General features: G+C 37.0%; 1 protein-coding gene across 1 annotated transcript in view; it reads right to left on the bottom strand.

Moving 5' to 3' along the window:
• The window catches only part of COG5 (component of oligomeric golgi complex 5), a 283,180-nt gene that overhangs the window by 78,509 nt on the left and 191,059 nt on the right, over window positions 1-13,612 (bottom strand). The window contains exon 12 of the mRNA XM_067745932.1: window positions 195-399. Within this exon, the coding sequence (XP_067602033.1) occupies window positions 195-399 (205 nt within the window). The remainder of the gene's footprint in view (window positions 1-194; window positions 400-13,612) is intronic.

Here is a 13,612-nt window from a genome sequence, read left to right as displayed (position 1 = left end):
CAGGCTGCTCAACTAAGGATAAATTTCGACTTCTTCAGTTAAAAGTGTTGTGAAGTCTTTTAAAGTAAATAAATGAATAGTAATCATTACAAGTATTCACAAAGATTAGCGTTTTCCCATTTTCTAACTTATAATAAAAATAAAAGACAAAATCTTTAACAGGCCAACAAACAGGTTTGATTAAACAAACATACTCATAATCTGGCTTCTTTGGTATGAATATGTCTTGTGTATCATCTTCCATGTGTTGTAAGTCAGCATAGAGGTCTACAGTTCCACTGCAATTAAAATTTCCTTGAATACTTTGGCTGTATTGTTGAAGACGCTTCCATAAGTCATTATAAAGACGCAATAATTTAGGGTATTCTCCTTCAAATGCCTGTTTCAAAAACATAGAAGCTGCCAAGCAAAACAATAAAATGATTAGATAAATGATAAAAAAATTAAATGTAGCAAATAAAAATTTCTTTTGTATGTGAAGATGGTGCCAGAAATAGCCTATACTATAGGACAAACCAAAGATGTGTTCTAATAAGGTCTTTCAAAATAATGCCAGTAACAGTAATTTTCCTCCCAGACCACTTACTGCACGTGATATGTGGACCATATATTTTGAAACTTAATCTATAAGGAAATAGACAAATCAACAATTACAGTTGAAGATTTTCTTTCTCTCAGTAAATGATAAAACAAGTACACAGAAAATCAGTAATTGACATCTATAGAATACTTTATCCAAAACAGCAAAGTAGCCATTATTTTCAAGTACACATGAAACATTTACCAAAATCAACGATTTCTGATAGAAACAGTCTAAATAAATTTAAAAGGTTCCAAGTCATACAAAGTATAAAAACCAAAACAGTTTTAGATTAGAAATCAGTAACAGAAATATTTTTAAAATCCTGGAAATTGTGGTTTTGATTTCCATTTTGCTGATGATTAGTGATGCTGAGCATCTTTTCACGTACCTGTTAGCCATCTATCTGTTGTCTTTGGAAAAATGTCTACTCAGATCCTTTGCCCATTTTTTAACGGGATAATTTGATGTTTTGCTATGAGTTGTATGGGTTCTATGTATATATTAGATATAAACCCATATACCTGCAAATCAGGTATATGATTTGCAAATATTTTTTCCCATTCAGTAGGCTGCCCTTTCGTTCTGTTGATGATTTCTTTTGCTGTACAGAAGCTTTTTTGTTTGATATAGTCCCACTTGTTTATTTTTCCTTTTGTTGCCTTTGCTTTTGGAGTCAAATTCGAAAGAAAATCACAATGAGATATGACTATATACCTGTTAGAATGGCAAAAATTTTAAAAAAATCAAATGTTGGTGAGGATAGAGGAACTGAAACTCTTGTATACTGTTGGCAGAATGGAGAAATTGTATTATCATTCTGCAAAACAGCCTAGCATTTTCTTAAACTGTTAAAGATATACCCACCACATGGTCAAACTATTCCTCTTCTACATGTTTATCCAACAGAAAAAAAGTATATGTCCATATACAGACTTCTATATGAACATTCAAAGCACCTTTATTTGTAATAGCCCCAAACTGGAAACAACCCAAATGTCCATCAACAAGTGAATGCATACACAAACTATAGTATATCTGCACAATGGAATACTATCCAGAAGTAAATACATAATACAATATGGATGAATCTAAAAACAATCATGCTGCATGAAAGACAAATAAGAATACACAATACATGCTGTATCATTCAATCTGTACACAGCTCTAGGAAAGGTAAACCAATAGATAGTGACAAAACCTGGTCAGAATTTGCCTGGGGAAGAAGAAAGGAGATGGCGGGGAGAGGAATTACAAAGGGGTACATGGAAACTTTTGCAGGTGAGAAATACATTCACTGATCTTGAGTCGTGATGCTTTCATGGGTGTGCATATGTGTCAAAACTTACCAAACTGTACACTTTATGTTCAGTTTACTGTATACCAATTATACTCTAGTAAAGCTGTTTAAAAAAAAAATCTTGGAGAGGACTTCTGTGAAATCTCTCCTTGCTGATGAAGAGGCCATTCACCATGGCCTGAGTGTCCCCACACATTCTTGCAAGTTATGTCAATGCGAGGCCCTGGTTGCTCTTCATCCAGGCCATTTATCAGGTTTGCATTTGTAACAAGCAACCTTGAAACATGAGGTAACTTTGCCCTGCACACAAAGAGCAGGCTTGCTTACTGCTTATGGCAAAAGCTGTAGATTGTCCAAGCTTAAAGTTCTCACCTGTGACACAAACTCACAGCATACGTACCATTCACATGGGCCCAAACTGTGCTTCCCCAGGAGGCCTGGAGGCATGGGGAACCAACATACAAATATGCCCGTACTCACGTGGCTTGCTATGCTGCGAGTAATAAAGTTCTGCTCTGACCCAGGAGTCTCATGTCTTCTGACAATATTCAGAACATTTTGGCAGGCTAGCCTTTTTAAGTAGGGTTAAAAATCTCAGATCCTTCACGGTTCTTGAACTCCTCTAATCTAAATCATATTCCTTTTGTTATATTCTCATAACACTCTGTTCTTTGTCTTCTTTGCATTTACCACAATTTCTAATTTTACTTGTTTAAAGTATGTTTCCCCTACTTGACCGTAAACTCCATGAGGACAAGGACAATACTTGTTTTCTTCAATGCATATTTGGTACTTAACACAGTGCCTGAAATAGTAGAAATTAAATAAATATTTCTTAATGATAAACTAAGTTTTGCTTTTTAATGGACAGTATACTCACTTTCACAGAAATCTTATCTGTATAGAACAAATCACTGCTGAGGGTTTCAGAGAGCTGAACTTTGACTATACTGTCTCAGTAAATGTGACTGACTAATCAATTCTAAGATACTTAAGTCAAACATATTTAAAGCTTACAAATATATATTGTGGTAAATCCCGAAGCTAAATTCTACCTTACTTTCTTCTATAAGTGGTTATCAAGTATTCACATCAATTACCTATAAACCTGATTATAATCAATTATTTTTTTGATAAATGTAGAACATACACTGCACATCTTAATAATCTAAGAAATCATTTATAGATAGAAAATGACAGTTACTAATTCCCAGTTACTTAGTAATTCATTACTCAGAGCATGCCCTGTGTGAGCAACTCTTCTTTTTGAGTAATAACTAGTGATTCCAACACAGCACTAACATGAAGATGAAATTCATCTTTATTCCAGTACCTTCTTTTATGATGATTTCTCCATAGCAATGAACACTATAAGAAATTATTTATTAGTTTGTGTTGATCATGTTCCTCCTTTAGAATGCAAGTTTAATGAAAACAGGGATATTACTTGACTTGTCTCTGTATTTCCTTTACCTAGAGTAACGCCAGGCACTGAATTATTGCATGAACAAATGAACTGAAAAAAGAATGAAGAGGGGTCTAGGTATGGAATTAAATCACTTCTCCAGATTCTAACAGTCTAGACTTAATTGCCTCACTACCCCCAGACCCCCTGGTTCAACTCTGATGTTTGCGTAATCCCAGAGTTGCAGCACACACAGCTCTTGCCTTAGTCTTGAGCAGCTGTGCTAAATATCAGCCTGTATATATGCTTCTGCCACTGCATCTCCCTGTGTGAAGACTGAATACCTCATCTCTCAGCCACTAACTGGGGTCCTGACCAAGAATAGGCATCACTCCTTAAAACTCCCACCAACCTTCAGACAACCAAATTCTGGTCAATGTAAAAACTGGAAGGTAGGGCTTCCCTGGTGGCGCAGTGGTTGAGAGTCCGCCTGCCGATGCAGGGGATGCGGGTTCGTGCCCTGGTCTGGGAAGATCCCACATGCCGCGGAGCGGCTGGGCCCATGAGCCATGGCCGCTGAGCCTGCGCGTCCGGAGCCTGTGCTCCGCAACGGGAGAGGCCACAACAGTGAGAGGCCTGTGTACCTCAAAAAAAAAAACTGGAAAGTAGATTTATCCACTCAAAACATATTTGTTGAACATTTACTATATGCTAAGTACTGTTGTAAATGTTGCATATGCAGCAGTGAACAAAATAAGCAGAGTTCCTACCCATGAGGAGTTTATATTCTAGTGAAGGAGAAAGACAATAAACAAATCAGTATGCAACATAATGTCAGGCAGTGTTAAGTGCTTTAAAGAATAATAAAGCAAGGTTAGAGAACAGATAGTGATAGGGAGTCGTAGTCTATTTACTGCAGACAGGGAGGGCCTCTCTAAGTGAAGCAAGGATATGACCCATCTGGATATCTGGGGAAAGAATGATTCAGATGGAAGAAACAGCAAATGCAAAGGACTTTAGGTAGGTTATCCCAGTAGAGGCCGCTGCTCTTATTTTAGCAACTTGTCAAGCTCTTTAGATACCTTGACCTGAGAGGGTCAGCCTCCACACCTAGGTTGAGTCCCTCTTTTTTAAGTACATTGCTACTCATTTCTAGTTCACTCCTTTCCTAACTGGCTCAATTCCCAATAAAAACTGTCAGCCTTGCACATAAATCACCTAGCACTATGAAAGTAAAGGAGGCTAGTAATATACTGGGTTTAGTATGTCTTGGAAAATATTATCTGCTTCATAATTGAATTAGGTATCTATTGCTACATAAGAACTTGCCACATATGTAGCTGTTTATTTTTAAAAACACTCATTTATTAAACCCATAGTTTCTGTGGGTCAGAGGTACTGGGTCCTCTGCTTCAGGGTCTCTAACAAGGCTGTAATCAAATTGCCAGCCATGGCTGGAGTCTCATCTGAAGGTTCAACTGGGGAAGGATATGATGCCAAGCTCATGTGGTTGTTGCCAGGATTCAGTTCCCTATGAAATGAACTGGATTTAGGGTCTCAGTTCCTAGCTTGCTGTTGGCAAGGGGTCAATCTTAGTTCCTCGCAAAGTGGACCTCCCCAATATGGCTGCTTATCTCATCAAAGCTTGTAATCCATGAAGGCAATAGAGAGAGCTTGCTAGCAACATGGAAGTTATGATCTTATGTTACCTAATCACACAGACACATCCCCCTTGCATATTCTATACCTATAGAAGGTATACCTAAGCAGGTTGTACCTGTACTCAAGGGGAAGAGATTATAGAAGGGTGTAAATGCCAGGAGGCAGGGATCACTGGGGACCATCTTAGAATCTACCTGCTCCAATAAAATGAACCATACTTTATTCACATCAACAAAAATTATATAAAAGTCAAATATGAGGGCCATACAGCAGTCTGATAAACAGCTACTTTTCAAATACTGATATATTATAGACTATATTACTCCTTCCTAATTAAGACAGTTTCATATTAAAAAAAACCTGTTTAAAATGTTGAAAAAACAGAAATAGTTTTCTAGAAAAAACTAGAAATAGTTCAGAAGTAAATTAAAGTACTGGAGTGAAATATGGCTAAGTCAGTTGTACCCAAGTTAATGAGTTTTCCTATTACTCATAAAAAGAACTTTTCCTATCGAGTCCCAGAAATCTACTATGGTCCAAGACATATATTAAAAGCAAATGAATATTTATATGAACTAAAATTGACTGTAAATAATTTTATTGAGGATTAATATGCCTTCTGATTTAATTTTTAAATTATGATTTAATAAAACTAAAATCAGAATAGAAAAGAGACCTTTTTAAAACTCAAAGAAATCCCATTTAAGATGAACAGAAATTAAAATTCAAGTTTTAAATGGAAAATCTGATCAAAGCCTAAAGCATTAAACTTTGAATGAAGAATCTGAGTTAAAACACACACACACACACAAAACCTAAGATTAGCCACTTACAAACTATATACACAAATTATATATACACACACACATAATTAGGATGGAATAACTGTCTGAAAATAACTGGCTATGGTCCCTAGGAAGTTTCTTAGGTTTTGTTTTGTTTTTTCATAATAGCAGCACAAAGTCATGGAATCCAATACCAACTGGGTATGCTATGGTGGTATTCTATACCACAACCTTTCCTTTTAGCAGGAATATAAAGCATACACATTCTCCTCCAACTTCTTAACTAGTTAACCTTGAATGCACTTATGATATGAAGATGACCACCCTTGTTATCTCACAATAAAAATAACAGTCACAACAAAAATAAAGGTCACCTTCAACTTCTTACCCGCGATTCCCCTATAAATGTTTCTAGTCTTCAACTAGAACAACTGTCCATTCTATGCAAGACTAATTCTTCAACTTCCATGCTTAATCTCATCCCATTTCATCTCCTCCAAGACTATTATTCTCTTCTGTATTTTCAGCTTCCAATCAATTAAAAAGATCGAACATGCTCTCATTGTATTAAAAAAAACAAAAATACAAATAACATGGCAAATGCTTCCCCTTGATCCTTTAACAGTTTACTTGTAGCCGTTGCCCTGTCACCCCTTGCAAGTGTAGTCTACACACACCTCCTTGCCTCCTCCAGGCTGCAACCAGACTTCCAACTGCCACAGTGCTATGGAAACTGTTTTGGGAAAAGTTACAGTATCATTCTGACTGACAAAAACAGTGGGTACTTTTCTAATCTCCTCTCACTGGATCGCTGTTGATGACTCTCTCCTTTGTGAAACTCTCCATAATCCCATTCTCTCCAGGGTTTTCTACTCTACTGATTTGTTTTTCTTACTCTTTGTTGACTTCTTTCCTCTGCCTTAAATATTTTCCTTGAAACTTAAAAAAACTGTTACTATAGAATTGAAACATATAATATGAAGAGAACCTCTACATATCCATAACTTATCAACTTGATCTTGTTTTATCTATAACCCTACCCAATCCTCCTCCACTACTGCCAGCTATTTTGAAGCAAATTACAAACATCATGTCATCCATAAATATTTCAGCATGTATCTCTGATAGTAAAGACTATTTTAAAAAAAATAACCATAGTTCTCCTATCACACTTTACAAAATTAACAATCAGCGATCGCATATACATGATAGACCTGTGATTTTTTTCTTTTTGGTTTGTATGATTTAGGACCCATAAATAGTCCATATATTATAATTAGTTGATATATCATCAAGCCCCATCTATCGTTCCTCTCTTTCCTTTTATTCCTTTTAATTCTTTATTTAAGAAACTGGGTCATATATCCTATACAGCTTCCCACAGTGTGGATTCTGCTGATTGCACCCTCTGATCCCTGTATTTACTGTAGATTATCAGCTGGATCTAAAACAGTACATTTCAACCTTGGCTGCATATTGAAACAACTCTGGAAGCTTAAAAAGATCCTGGTGCTTGGGTTTCACCCCAGAGACTTTAATGTAATTGCAGTCTAGGCTTTGAGATTTTTTTTTTTTTTTTTTTTGCGGTACACGGGCCTCTCACTGTTGTGGCCTCTCCCGTTGCGGAGCACAGGCTCCGGACGCGCAGGCTCAGAGGTCATGGCTCACAGGCCCAGCTGCTCTGCAGCATGTGGGATCTTCCTGGACCAGGGCACGAACCCGTGTCCCCTGCATCAGCAGGCGGACTCTCAACCACTGCGCCACCAGGGGAGCCCTAGGCTTTGAGATTTTTAAACATACTCCAAGTGATTCTAATGTGCAACCAAGTTGAAAACCACTGCAATAGATAAGAGATTTGATCTGATTCCAGGGTCAATAATTTCCGGTAAGCCTACTGCATATGTAGCATATGAACTGGTGTACCATTTACCTTTTTTATATTAACAGTCTATTAATAATCATTGCCCAGATCTACTAAGAGACTGCAAAATGAAGATACTGTAACATTCTTTGTACATTTATTACAGGTGATATTTTTATAAATAAAAACTTATGAAATCAATTATTCAGTTTCTCTGAGATACCGTTTGTAGGAAAGGCAGGAAAAATGTTTTTCTTTCCCCTTTATTTACCACTTTTCAAAGTAAGGAGTAGTATCATCAAGGGTAAGCAATAAGTATTTCTTCACTTACATCATTATGAATTCATGGATTTAGATGTACATGATGGATTTAAATCACTTGTGATTGTTATCCTTATTGATGTTAAATTTATTCCTTCTCTGGTAGATTATCCATTCAAATTGCTTCCTGAGTCCTATTAACTCAATCCTAATAGGCTTGGTCTTCATATCTTCCTTGCTTTCTAGTATATGGGGTTACAAAATTATCCTGCACATTTCTTGCCCCAGACCGAAAATCAGTCATTTCTCCAAGGACCTTTAATTTCTTTTAATGGGAAATCAACTTTTAAAACCACAGCATCGGTGTCAGAAGGGTTCAGTACTAATGAAACGGTCACTATTTCTACGGCTTTTCAGTAGACAGAGCTATGAAATGTATGCAAATCAAATAATATATATATGTATTTTAATATCTTTATTGGAGTATATTGCTTTACAATGTTGTGTTAGTTTCTGTTGTATAACAAAGTGAATCAGCTATATGTATACACATATATCCCCATATCCCCTCCGGCTTGTGTCTCCCTCCCACCCTCCCTATCCCACCTGTCTAGGTGGTCACAAAGCACAGAGCTGATCTCCCTGTGCTATGCAGCTGCTTCCCATTAGCTATCTATTTTACATTTGGTAGTGTATACATGTCAGTGCTACTCTCTCACTTTGTTCCAGCTTACCCTTCCCCCTCCCCGTGTCCTCAAGCCCATTCTCTACGTCTGTGTCTTTATTCCTGTACTGACCGTAGGTTCCTCAGAACCATTTTTTTTTTAGATTCCATATATATGTGTTAGCATACGGTATTGGTTTTACTCTTTCTGACTTACCTCACTCTGTATGACACACTCTTGGTCCATACACTTCACTACAAAAAACTCAATTTCGTTTCTTTTTATGGCTGAATAATATTCCAATGTATATATGTGCCACATCTTCTTTACACAATCGTCTGTCGATGGACACTTCGGTGGCTTCCATGTCCTGGCTATTGTAAATAGAGCTGCAATGAACATTGTGGTACATGACTCTTTTGGAATTATGGTTTTCTCAGGGTATATGCCCAGCAGTGGGATTGCTGGGCCGTACAGCAGTTCTGTTTTTAGTTTCTAAGGAACCTCCATACAGTTCTCCATAGTGGCTGTGTAAATTTACATTCCTACCAAAACGGCAAGAGGGTTCCATTTTCTCCACACCCTCTCCAGCATTTATTGTTTGTAAATTTTTTGATGATGGCCATTCTGACAGGTGTGAGGTGATACCTCATTGTAGTTTTGATTTGCATTTCTCTAATGATTAGTGATGATGAGCACCCTTTCATGTGTTTGTTGGCAATCTGTATATCTTCTCTGGAGAAATGTCTATTTAGGTCTTCTGTCCATTTTTGACTGCATTGTTTGTTTTTTGGATATTGAGCTGCATGAGCTGCTTGTATGTTTTGGAGATTAATCCTTTGCCAGTTGCCTCATTTACAACTATTTTCTCCCATACTGAGGGTTGTCTTTTCGTCTTGTTTATGGTTTCCTTTGCTGTGCAAAAGCTCTTACGTTTCATTAGGTCCCATTTGTTTGTTTTCATTTCCATTTCTCTAGGAGGTGGGTCAAAAAGGATCTTGCTGTGATTTATGTCACAGAGTGTTCTGCCTATGTTTTCCTCTAGGAGTTTTATACTGTCTGCATTACAATAAGGTCTTTAATCCATTTTGAGTTTATTTTTGTGTATGCTGTTAAGGAGTGTTCTAATTTCATTCTTTACACATAGCTGTCCAGTTTTCACAGCACCACTTATTGAAGAGGCTGTCTTTTCTCCACTGTATATTCTTGCCTACTTTATCAAATATAAGGTGACCGTATGTGCGTGGGTTTATCTCTGGGCTTTCTATCCTCTTCTGTTGATCTATATTTCTGTTTTTGTGCCAGTACCATATTGTCTTGATTACTGTAGCTTTGTAGTATAAGCTGAAATCAGGAAGCCTGATTCTTCCAGCCTCATTTTTTGTTCTCAAGATTACTTTGGCTATTCGGGGTCTTTTGTGCTTCCATACACATTCTGAATTTTTTGTTCTAGTTCTGTGAAAAATGCCATCAGTAGTTTGATACAGATTGCACTGAATCTGTAGATTACTTTGGGTAGTAGAGTCATTTTCACAATGTTGATTCTTTCAATCCAAGAACATGGTATATCTCTCCATGCGTTTGTATCATCTTTAATTTCTTTCATCAGTGTCTTATAGTTTTCTGCATACAGGTCTTTCGTCTCCCTAGGTAGGTTTATTCATAGGTATTTTATTCTTTGTGTTGCAATGGTAAATGGGAGTGTTTCCTTAATTTCTCTTTCAGATTTTTCTTTACTAGTGTACAGGAATGCCAGAGATTTCTGTGCATTAATTTTGTATGCTGCTACTTTACAAAATTCATTGATTAGTCCTACTAGTTTTCTGGTAGCATGTTTAGGATTCTCTATGTATAGTATCACGTCATCTGCAAACACTGACAGTTTTACTTCTTCTTTTCTGATTTGGATTCCTTTTATTTCTTTTTCTTCTCTGATTGCTGTGGCTAAAACTTCCAAAACTATGTTGAATAACAGTGGTGAGAGTGGGCAACCTTGTCTTGTTCCTGATCTTAGTGGAAGTGGCTTCAGTTTTTCACCATTGAGAACGATGTTGGCTGTGGGTTTGTCATATGTGGCCTTTATTATGTTGAGGAAAGTTCCATCTATGTCTGCCTTCTGGAGGGTTTTTACCATAAATCGGTGTTGAATTTTGTCAAAAGCTTTTTCTGCACCTACTGAGATGATCATATGGTTTTTCTCATTCAATCTGTTAATATGGTGTATCACATTGATTGATCTGCATATATTGAAGAATCCTTGCATTCCTGGGATAAACCCCACTTGATCATGGTACATGATCCTTTTAATGTGCTGTTGGATTATGTTTGCTAGTATTTTGTTGAGGATTTTTGCATCTATGTTCATCAGTGATATTAGCCTGTAGTTTTCTTTTTTGTGACATCTTTGTCTGGTTTTGGTATCAGGGTGATGGTGGCCTTGTAGGATGAGTTTGGGAGTGTTCCTCCCTCTGCTATATTTTGGAAGAGTTTGAGAAGGATAGGTGTTAACTCTTCTCTAAATGTTTGACAGATTCGCCTGTGAAGCCATCTGGTCCTGGGCTTTTGTTTGTTGGAAGATTTTTAATCACAGTTTCAATTTCAGTGCTTGTGACTGGTCTCTTTATATTTTCTATTTCTTCCTGGTTCAGTCTCAGAATGTTGTGCCTTTCTAAAATTTGTCCATTTCTTCCAGGTTGTCCATTTTACTGGCATATAGGTGCTTGCAGTGATCTCTCATGATCCTTTGTATTTCTGCAGTGTCAGCTGTTACTTCTCCTTTTTCATTTCTAATTCTGGTGATTTGAGTCTTTTCCCTATTTTTCTTGATGAGTCTAGCTAACCGTTTATCAAATTTTGTTTATCTTCTCAAAGAACCAGCTTTTAGTTTTATTGATCTTTGTTATTGTTTCCTTCATTTCTTTTTCATTTATTTCTGATCTGGTGTTTATGACTTCTTTCCTTCTGCTAACTTTGGGGGGTTTTTTTGGTGGTTGTTCTTTCTCTAATTGCTTTAGGTGTAAAGTTAAGTTGTTTGAGATGTTTCTTGCTTCTTGAGGTAGGACTGTATTCCTATAAACTTCCCTCTTAGAACTGCTTTTGCTGTATCCCATAGGTTTTGGATCACCGTGTTTTCACTGTCACTTGTTTCTAGGTATTTTCTGATTTCCTCTTTGATTTCTTCAGTGATCTCTTGGTTATTTAGTAGCGTATTGTTTAGCCTCCATGTGTTTGTATTTTTTACAGTTTTTTTCCTGTAATTGATATCTACTCTCATAGCATCACGGTTGGAAAAGATACTTGATATGATTTCAATTTTCTTATATTTACGAAGACCTGATTTGTTACGTAAGATATGATCTCTCCTGGAGAATGTTCCATGAGCACTTGAGAAGAAAGTGTATTCTGTTGTTTTTCGATGGAATGTCCTATAAATATCCATTAAGTCCATCTTGTTTAATGTAACATTTAAAGCTTGTGTTTCCTTATTTATTTTCCTGTTTGGATGATCTGTCCATTGGTGAAAGTGGGGTGTTAAAGCCCCCTATTATTACTGTGTTACTGTCAATTTCCCCTTTTATGGTTGTTAGCATTTGCCTTATGTATTGAGGTGCTATGTTGGGTGCATAAATATTTACATTGTTATATCTTCTTCTTGGATTGATCCCTTGATCATTATGTAGTGTCCTTCTTTATCTCTTGTAATAGTCTTTATTTTTTTTTATTTTTATTTTTTTTGTGGTATGCGGGCCTCTCACCGTTGTGGCCTCTCCCATTGCGGAGCACAGGCTCCGGACGCGCAGGCTCACGGCCATGGATCACGGGTCCAGCCACTCCGCGGCATGTGGGATCTTCCCGGACCGGGGCACGAACCCATGTCCCCTGCATCGGCAGGCAGACTCTCAACCACTGCGCCACCAGGGAAGCCCAATAGTCTTTATTTTAAAGTCTATTTTGTCTGATATGAGAATTGCTACTCCAGCTTTCTTTTTTCATTTGCATGGAGTATCTTGTTCTAATACCTCACTTTCAGTCTGCACGTGTCCCTAGGTCTGAAGTGGGTCTCTTGTAGACAGCATATATATGGGTCTTGTTTTGCATCCATTCAGCCAGTCTATGTCTTTTGCTTGGAGCATATTTAATCCATTTACATTTAAGGTAATTATCGTTATGTATGTCCCTATTACCATTTTCTTAATTGTTTTGGGTTTGTTATTGTAGGTCTTTTCCTTGTCTTGTGTTTCCTGCCTAGAGAAGTTCCTTTAGCATTTGTTGTAAAGCTCGTTTGGTGGTGCTGAATTCTCTTCATTTTTGCTTGTCTGTAAAGGTTTTAATTTCTCCATCAAATCTGAATGAGATCCTTGCTGGGGAGAGTAATCTTGGTTGTAGGTTTTTCCCTCCATCACTTTAAACATGTCCTGCCACTCCCTTCTGGCTTGCCAAGTTTCTGTTGAAAGATTAGTTGTTAATCTTATGGGGATTCCCTTGTATGTTATTGTTGCTTTTCCCTTGCTGCTTTTAATATGTTTTCTTTGTATTTAATTTTTGATAGTTTGATTAATATGTGTCTTGGAGTGTTTCTCCTTGGATTTAGTCTGTATGGGACTCTCTGTGCTTCCTGGACTTGATTAACTATTTCCTTTCCCATATTAGGGAATTTTTCAAGTATAATCTCTTCAAATATTTTCTCAGTCCCTTTCTTTTTCTCTGCTTCTCTGGGACCCCTATAATTCAAATGTTGGTGTGTTTAATGTTGTCCCAGAGGTCTCTGAGACTGTCATGAATTCTTTTCATTCTTTCTCGTTTACTGCTCTCTGCGGTAGTTACTTCCACTATTTTACCTTCCAGGTCACTTATCTGTTCTTCTGCCTCAGTTATTCTGCTATTAATTCCTTCTTGAGTATTTTTAATTTCATTTACTGTGTTGTTCATCATTGTTTGCTTGCTCTTTAGTTCTTCTAGGTCCTTGTTAAACTTTTCTTGTATTTTCTCCATTCTATTTCCAAGATTTTGTGTCATTTTTACTATCATTACTCTGAATTCTTTTTCAGGTAGACTGCCTATTTCCTCTTCATTTGTTTGGTCTGGTGGGTTTT

This window comes from Pseudorca crassidens, chromosome 8 (genome assembly GCF_039906515.1).
Source record: "Pseudorca crassidens isolate mPseCra1 chromosome 8, mPseCra1.hap1, whole genome shotgun sequence".
NCBI classification, from domain to species: Eukaryota; Metazoa; Chordata; class Mammalia; order Artiodactyla; family Delphinidae; genus Pseudorca; species Pseudorca crassidens.
The sequence above is the reverse complement of the archived record's forward strand: the minus strand, read 5'-3'. Positions and strand labels throughout refer to the sequence as shown.